At 41.3% G+C, this 8,831-nt stretch overlaps 1 protein-coding gene across 1 annotated transcript; it reads right to left on the bottom strand.

Annotated features, from left to right (window-relative positions):
• Window positions 1-1,756: 1,756 nt before the first annotated feature.
• Window positions 1,757-2,974, bottom strand: LOC133825197 (uncharacterized). Its single transcript, XM_062258176.1, has 2 exons — window positions 2,697-2,974; window positions 1,757-2,620 (listed from the first exon to the last, which is right to left on the bottom strand). The coding sequence occupies exons 1-2, from the start codon at window positions 2,871-2,873 to the stop codon at window positions 2,018-2,020; spliced, it is 780 nt and encodes a 259-aa protein (XP_062114160.1). The 5' UTR covers window positions 2,874-2,974; the 3' UTR covers window positions 1,757-2,017.
• Window positions 2,975-8,831: the final 5,857 nt, after the last annotated feature.

Below are 8,831 nucleotides of genomic sequence, written 5' to 3'. Positions count from 1 at the left end.
AAGAGGGTATTCCATGCCATTGCTCAGATGTGTAACTCCTCCCGAGGCAAAGAAGATTATTGAAGAAATTCATGAAGGGTTCTGCGGAGACCATACCGGGGGGCATAGCCTGTCCAAGAAGATTATACGCCAAGGATATTTCTGGCCAACCATTAAAACAGATTCTTTCGAGTACGTGAAAAAGTGCGACAAATGCCAGAGATTCGCCACGATACCCCGAGCTCCACCTTCCGAACTGACCATGTTGACATCCCCATGGCCTTTTGCGGTATGGGGCATCGACCTCATAGGCTCACTCCCAACTGGCAAAGGAGGAGTAAAGTATGCTGTGGTCGCGGTTGATTACTTCACAAAATGGACGGAGGCTGAACCATTGGCGACCATAACTTCGAAGAAGATCCTAGATTTCATGGTAAAGAACATCGTATGCCGATATGGAGTGCCAAGAAAGATTGTGTCTGACAACGGAACCCAGTTTGATTGCGACTTATTTACCAACTTTTGTAACAAGAACGGTATAATAAAGAGCTTTTCGTCAGTGGCTCACCCTCAGGCGAATGGTCAGGTCGAAGCCGTTAATAAAACTCTCAAGAGTTCCTTGAAGAAAAAGTTGGAAGAAGCAAAGGGACGATGGCCTGAGGAATTACCCCAAGTCCTTTGGGGATATAGAACTACAGCTCGGACATCAACTGGGCATACCCCGTTTTCTCTAGCATACGGCTGCGAGGCAATGTTGCCCATTGAGGTCGAAATTCCAACGATTCGAACACAGATTTACGACCAAAGTTCCAATCATACTCAGCTCGAAGAAACCCTAGACTTGATCGAAGAAAAAAGGGAAGAGGCTCAGCTGAAAAATGCTGCTTACCAGCAACGGACCACGAGATATTTCAATAAGAGGGTTCGAGACCGAAAGTTCGGAGTGGGAGACCTGATTTTGAGACGAGTATTCTTAGCAACCCGAGATCCAGCAGCTGGGGTGCTCGGGCCGAACTGGGAAGGACCATACCAGATAGAGTCAGTCATCCGACCGGGCGTATACAAACTTGCGAGATTAGATGGGAGCCTGATACCTCGAGCATGGAATGGCGAACACCTTAGACCATATTATCAATAGTGTAGAAAGTGTCGCCTGTAACCATGATTTTCTGTATTTAGTTTGTTTTTGAATTTCAAATAAAGGGTCTACTTTGTTTCACATGTAATCTATTTTTATTTTTGCAATCTCTCTTAATTTAATAACCTATGATCACACTCATAGGATATTAAGGGGGCATCATTGGTATACATACCGCCAGCTTGTTTACCGCTAGCTTAAAAAATAAAAAATATACATAAAGTATTTGGATATAACCAAGTACGCGATCTTAGGTAGTTCGGACATAACCGAATTATCAAACACAAAGTATTTGGACATGACCAAATGCGCGAGCTTAGATAGTTCGGATATAACCGAACCATCAAAACCTAAATATTTGGAGTTAACCAGATGTGTAGACACAACAGGTTTGGAACAAACCAGCCAAATTATCGATCGATGATAAATGGGAGCCTAAACCTATTGCGAGATAAGTCAAAGTCGAGGCTGGAATATCTTAGAAATATAGTTTCGAACTCTTAACCTCGGAGCTAAAATACTGAGGATGAGGAAAAGTAACTAAAAAAGATATAACCAAATCATTCATATTACATACCATATAAGTACTTTCGAGTTCATGGTTGGAGTAATATCCGACCTTGATAAATAACGAGGTCGGAAACGGATAATTCGAATAAACTATGCATGAATGCATCGAATTTCGAGCCTAAAATCCAAACTATGTTTGTATGCATAAATAAACATAAACGAGTTCATCAATTATAAGAATGTGCAAAATATTTCGAGCCAAGAAATGTAAGGCATGTAAAAAAAAAAAAATTAAATTAGTTAAAGAAATTGTATCAGCCCCATGGGCGTAATTCACAATAATTACATAAGGGGACGCAGCCCCGATGACTGATCTCCCCGAGGTCAGACTCAATGAAGAGGAGTCTCCTTGGCCTTCTCAGCGGCACCGGACCTCTCAGGACGAATAGCATGACTATCCTCCTGAGCTCCCTCCGAAACGGTACCCGGAGCAGCCTTTTCCTTCTCGAGCTGCTCAGCCTTCTCTTTCTCGAGCCGTTCAGCCTCTTCCTTCTCGAGCTGAGCATTCCATCGTTCGAGGAAGGACGCCTCGTGGGGACCCAAAAAACTGGTGTCCAGTTCTTCGTTATAGGCCCACATCCGGTACATGGCTGAATCGACCGCCGTTTCCTTCTTTTCTTTGTACTCGGCAGTAAGGCGGGTTTTGATATCCTCCATAAGGTCGAGGGTGACGGCCTTGTCTTCCTCGAGCTTCTTATTGGTCTCCCGAAGCTGGATGTTATCTTTCTTTTGCTCCTCGAGTTCGTTTTTCAGCTTTCCGAGCTCCTTGGCCATTTCCTCACGCTCCTTAACCACTGCCTCGAGCTTAGTATTCGCCACCTTCAGGTCATCATTCGCTCTAAGGTGGAGGTCCCTCTCCTCTTGGGCGTGGGTCCTGCTCGAATGGATCTCGTTGTTCAGCTCGTAATTGAGCTGGGCAGTGAAAGCAAGAGCCTGAAAAAAGGAAGAAACCATCATTAGCCTCGAGACAGTATGAATGTAAGCAAAGGGAATATAGAAGGATACTTACCGCAGCAGTGTGCTCGATACTCTTCTCGTACAGGACAGTGCGGTCTCGAGTGCCAGTTAGACACTGCCACTGAGGAGCCTCGAAACTGCCGTAGCTCTGGCCGATCCGGGACATTACATCCGAGATCAGCGTAGATCCGTGAGGACCGGCAGCATTATCCACCACATACGAATCCATATGGGTGGAGATGGTTAGCTTCTGAGCTCGGGAAGCAGAAGGTCTTTTGGCGAGCTGAGTAGAAGGCGTTTGACCCGCCACAGGAGGTTGGGATTCGACCACAGCAGCGATACTAGTCTGCGAGGCCGGCGCCACCACAGAGACGACGGCCTGCGAGGGTGGCATCGTCGTGGGGGCGTTAGTCTGGCCAGTCGACGCAGCAGCAGAGCTCGAAGCCGGCGGGGGAGGAGGAGGCGTTTTCCTAGATCTCTTGGAGCCTTTCCCAGGCTGGCTGGTTTTCAGTCCCCCTGCCCTGGGGCGTTTGCTCCTCTTGGCACCCGCATTGTCGATAAGGGCGTCGAGGTCGGAGTCCATGTCGCCTGCACAAGTCATCACAGTGAGTCAGTAAAAGAGATACAAGTTACTTCAACATCACGTATAGAGTGGTGGAAGAAAAAACCTAACTGGAACTTTCCCCCGAGCTTGAGCTTGGGGACCATGAAATTCCCCCGTCTTCAGAAGAGGCGGGGGGAGTGTCTTCCCTATAAGTTGGTGATAACCTCGAAAGGTCCCTATAATCATTGGTCCCATACTGCACAGCTATCCCATTCCACACCTCGTCTGTGGTATACATAGTGTCGTATTTCCCGAGCCCACTATCAAACCTATGGACACAGTCATCTACCCAACTCCATATGTAGAAGTGGTATCTATCCTGTGGGCACGAGACTAGTCTATTGGGCCTGTGTTTTAATAAAGTGGGGGACCACATTCGCGAAGTAGGAAGGGTTTTACCTCCACCGGAGTCCGAACTCGAGGCTTCATCATTGGCCTCATTTCCCGACCGCGGACTTCTCGAGCGAATTGGGAGAGACGCTTTCCTTTCTCTCCTCGGAGGAAAGGTGCCTGTGGGCAGTGGCACTTCCTCCCAGCGTTCGTATTTTTTACTGGACCAGTCAGAGGTTGACTGACCCTGTCCCAACAACCCACAAGCTCGTAGCTTGTCCTCGTGTAATAGAAATGAGAGCGACCGCCTGCCGTAGGGGAGTCGGAGCAGGGCCTCTCTGTGCTCCGTCATTGTTTCGTCAGGGGTGGGACGCTGAAAGTTAGCTGAAAGACGAGGTACATTTCAACTAAATATGGATTTTAGGGCTAAAATTCCAAGCTTAAAAATAGAAAGTAACGAGAATACTTACGGATCCGCCTGAACGAATGGTGTCGAGACGGGGACAGACCGTCTGTCCAGAAAAAAGCCTTCTTGAAGTCAGGAGGGTGGTTCGGAAGATCTTCAAAGATCTTTGTCTCTTTGGGGTAGCTCGAAAGATAATAAAAGCCATCCCCTCCCCGAGCTCGGGAGGGATTACTCTTCAAGCAAAAGAGATATAAAATCTCTTGGGGTGAAGGCCCTGTCCACCCCTGCTCGTGGAACAAGGACCTCAGGGCAGACAGCACCCTGTATGAATTGGTGTTGAGTTGGAATGGAGCCAACCCAACGAAATCAATGAAGTCGTTGAAAAAGGACTTCAGGGGCAGCAGAGCTCCTGCCCTTATATGTTCCTGGCTCCAGGCCGCGAATTTTACACTAGAATCGCGACCCCCAGGGGCGAAACAGCTCCGTTCGTGCCTTGTCGGAGCTCGACACTTCAGTGTGTCCAACGAACTAAGGCCATGGAGGGCCAAGATATCGGTTATTTGGTCGGTGGTGGTAACCGAGCTCTGGTAGAATTCGGCTTCAAACATCTCCCTCCTAGGCTGTGAAGACGAAGGCTCCGTCATTAAGGAAAACTGGAGTTCCCCTGGGCGGTATGCAACTGTGACTTTTAACGCTGGGTCGAGGGGGATTGGCCTAGGACCTGGGTTGGGCTCCGGATAGATGGCCTCCCGAAGGACTTTTCTCTTCTTTTCAATGACCTCGTCTGTCTGACGACGATAGTGGGCTCGAATGTCCTCCTGCTCGCGCGCAAGCTCGTATTCTTTTATCCGACGTTGGTTCCGGGCAAAGACCGATTCCGGGCTCGGAGATTTGGGCTCGTAAGGGATTGCTCGTAATGACCCCCACCGTCTTTTCAGATTCTGTGACATCTAACGAGAAAGAAAAAATGGTGAGGGCCATGCATGCAAGGATCACGAACTCGATAGGATGAGCTCGGATATCTAACGACAAGAAACTAAGTATTAAGACCCTCACTAAAGAGTCAGAGCGCGTGTTCCACAGGGAAGAAAAAGAACGTGGATGATTTTTTGAAAATCCCGAAATTCAAGGGAAAGAAAGGTGGCGGTTAGCCAGGAAAGGGCATTTTCGGGTTTCGTGTAATTGTCAAGAACAAGGGTTTTTACCCGAAAACTTGGTGTACAAGAAACATAGCCTAAAATTTTCAAAACCCAGAAAGTTGAAACTCCGTTCAAAGGACAAAACTGGGCATAAACCAGAGGCGAACATCCAGAAAGAAAATCCAGAAAACATAAAGCCTATTGATCCAAAACCTCCTATCGTATCATTCTATTATACGCAGCAAGTACGACATAACAAAAAAAAAAAAGAGCTAAAAACAAAAATGGCATACTTACACAGTGATGGTGATTGTAGCAAAATCGTCGTTCGGAGAAGAGGTTGCAAGAAAGAACTCACTGACTCGAACAGACCGGGGTTCCTTTGTTTTTTGGGTCGAGAAAACATGCACGGGACGGAAGCTTCTTAAGAAAGTTTCTGGCTTTCTTGTTTTTTCTTTTCTTTCTGGTTTACGATGAACAAACGTAAAGAAGAAGACGAAGAGGAGGTCTTATATATATAGGTGGGAAAACTAAATTGATCAGGAGCGTTGGTTAAAATCCTCAACAGATCGAATGGAGGGGAATCGGTGATAAGATGGCGCCGAAAAGTTGTCAGACGAACGATCGTGGGCGTGTTCCCAAGGTACTCAAGTACCTAAAGTGAGCAATACCCATCTGGCACGTGTCCGTTTTTAAGAGTGTGACGGTATGGTTCCCAGAAAGAGTAGTTCAAAAGTTTCCTTCTCTTAGGACTCGAACAAATACTTTTGAGGGGGCAAAATGTTATACCCAGATTTCGAGCCATAGTAAATATGACCTCGAAAGCTGAGTTCACAATAAATGGTCTCGTGAGGATTAGAGTGATCTAGGATTGTAAGTCGAGCCTACAAAGTATGATGTATGATCTCGAATGAGGTGACCTCGAAATGATCTCGATCTCGAAAGGCAGCTCCGAGAACACCTTCATCCTCAGGAACTTCGGAGCATGGGTCTTGAGCTCGATGTCCCATCTCGACAGCGACGTTAGCTCGGTGGGATGTCAGTGGCTCGCATAGTAACATGAGACTAGAAATGCTGGAGCCTTGAAGATACGCTATAACCACCTTGAATATCTACAAGTATTATAACTATGAGATGTAGTCCTCATTAATTGATGTAAATCCCCAAGAATTGTGGGATATTATTCAATACAGTTATACGCCCCCTGATCTTTGGGGGACGTTTCATTTTATATCTGATTATTGGCATTTAAAGCCATTTATTTTTATTCACAAAAGAGTAACTACCCAAAATATGTGGGATAGTATTCTGCATCCTTCTCTATAAATAGAGAGGTCATGCACCATTGTAAAGGACCGAAATTCTGATCCTTGAGAGAACTTTGGAGAATTCATGCTAAAGAATTGTTCAGAGATAATCTTGAGATTAATAACAGAGACTCGTGGACTAGGCAGATTTAACTGCTGAACCACGTAAAAAACCGTGTGTTTGATTCGTTTGTTTCTTTTGGCCATTGTCTTTAATTGTTTACGTGCTCTCTTCTTTTATCTGTTGACGAAAAGCGGCGTCAACATTTAGGTTGATGGAAAATTTCTCACATTTTTTTCAGGATATTTTTTTAATATTAGCGGCAACGACGATGCTAATAGTCTTATATATTCAGGTTGGTAGGAAATTCCCTACATTTTTTTGGGGTATTTTGAAATTATTAGAAATGTCACCGTTAATTTTTTTTTTAATTAAAAAAAATTATCCAAAGTGATATTAGCGGAAAATATGCTTTGTCGGCGTTAATATTATCGATGCTAAAAACATTTTTCTTGTAGTGAACAAAAATAAACTATTCAATAACTCTGAATTATGTATGGTATCATGGGCAGAGAGGAAGAGATGAAGAGAGACAGAGAAATAGAAACTATTAGTAAAAGTTAGGTGGTTGATATTTATAAAGTAATGATAGACACATAATTAAATTGTAAAATTATGTATTTTAATTTTAAACATAAATATTTTCAAATAGGACCACATTAATTTTTTTATTTATATATAGAATTATTTTTAAATTAATAATTTGAAATTTCTGTGTAAGAAATAATTTATTAGTTTGACTCATTTTTGTATAAAAACTTTCTATGCATTATTTTTTTTCTTTTGTGGTGAGACAAATATTTGTTGGATGTTACTCAATACTTTGCCATTAATTTTTTTTTTACCTCTTATAAATCAACTTTATTAACTTTTTCACTTTCTCATGTATGTAATTTTTTTTCCCTTACCATTTCCTCCCTGCCAAATAAATGACAAGTTTGTCACTCCGTTAATATTTTTATTTTTAAATATTTAGAGAGATTGATTTTTTTTTTGGTTAGAATTGAATGATTTGGTGCATGTGAATATGATTACCACTTTATCCTCTCAAAATAATTTCTTTTTTCCCCCTAATTGGTGTAAATCATATACTGGTGAATATGCATAGCGTATTATGTATGTAATGAATATCTTTGATTAATGCTGAATCTACACATCTCAAACACAAATATCATGAAAAATAGATTTGCTTTGGCTAAAGATATTGATTACTTACATCAACCCAAAGTTATAGAGGTGAGATCAATCAATATTGTTTTCTCAGTAGTGCCTTGTAAGCTACAATTCAATCATATATACATGCTCACAACATTAATAAACTTTTTAAGAGAGAATCTCAAGAAACATCGATTAATATATACATAATGTATTGTACTACTATACATATAAAAATAATTAGATATTTATACTTAATTTATATATCTCAACTCAATCATTAACTAAATCTTTTGAATATATTCAAAACATGGATTTATATATATATATATAGTATGATTAGGGTTTCATGCATATATATATCGATGTGAAAATAATTTGCAGTAACATGGATCGTAACTCTAGTTTTGAACAAATGAGCCCTATCATACCACGCCAACCACATTATAATATTTTTCTGTCAGTCTTCTAGTATGACTTTCTTTGTTTTATTCTAACTAGAGATACGACTATCAAATTTGAATTTAGATATATTGAAGACTTATTTATGGAACATGTTATATAACTTCGTGGAATAATAATCTTATCAATTTTCTTTATGATTAGGAAGAACAAATTCAAAGGAGGGTTGTGTGTGTAATGTGTGTATCATTCATTGAAATTATTGGATTGGCTGTCTTCCATTAACTTATTAGTAGTTTTGCTTTCCTATAAGTTGGGTTTGATTGCACATTGCTACAGAAAATTATCATTAAAATGACTATTTATAATTTTATTTTTGACTAAATTACTCCCAGCTGGAAATTATAATTTCAAAATGCCTTTTAAATCGGTTTTTTTTTTCTTCGTGATTTTAACACCTACAAAATTTCAAACCTATATCTATCACTCCCCAGTAAGCATTACTGGGGAAAATTAAAATGAAACCCCAAATTCTCCCTCAAGAGAGCCATGAATAACCCAGTTGTGGTCTTGATTATTTAAAAAAAAAAAAAAAAAAACTTGTTCCAAGTCAAATGAAAATAAAATTAAATTTTAAAAATAATAAACAAAAAACTTTAACAATTAAATTTTGATGAAGGGATTTTTTGTTTTATTGCTCTTTAATAATTTATGCGCATAATTATATTATTCTTTTTCATTGTTTTCTCATATTGGATGAACTAAAATAGAGTGTGAATATTT

The sequence above is a fragment of the Humulus lupulus genome, chromosome 1 (genome assembly GCF_963169125.1).
Source record: "Humulus lupulus chromosome 1, drHumLupu1.1, whole genome shotgun sequence".
In the NCBI taxonomy this organism is placed as follows: domain Eukaryota; kingdom Viridiplantae; phylum Streptophyta; class Magnoliopsida; order Rosales; family Cannabaceae; genus Humulus; species Humulus lupulus.
Note: the sequence above shows the minus strand (reverse complement) of the source record. Positions and strands in the feature narration are given on the sequence as shown.

Bases quoted from the DNA above. Each gene is read 5' to 3' on its own strand.
- LOC133825197 (XM_062258176.1), bottom strand. From the start codon at position 2,873: ATGGATTCGTATGTGGTGGATAATGCTGCCGGTCCTCACGGATCTACG. The intron at 2,621-2,696 runs GTAAGTATCCTT...TCCTTTTTTCAG, and splicing joins GTATCGAGCACACTGCTGCG to GCTCTTGCTTTCACTGCCCA.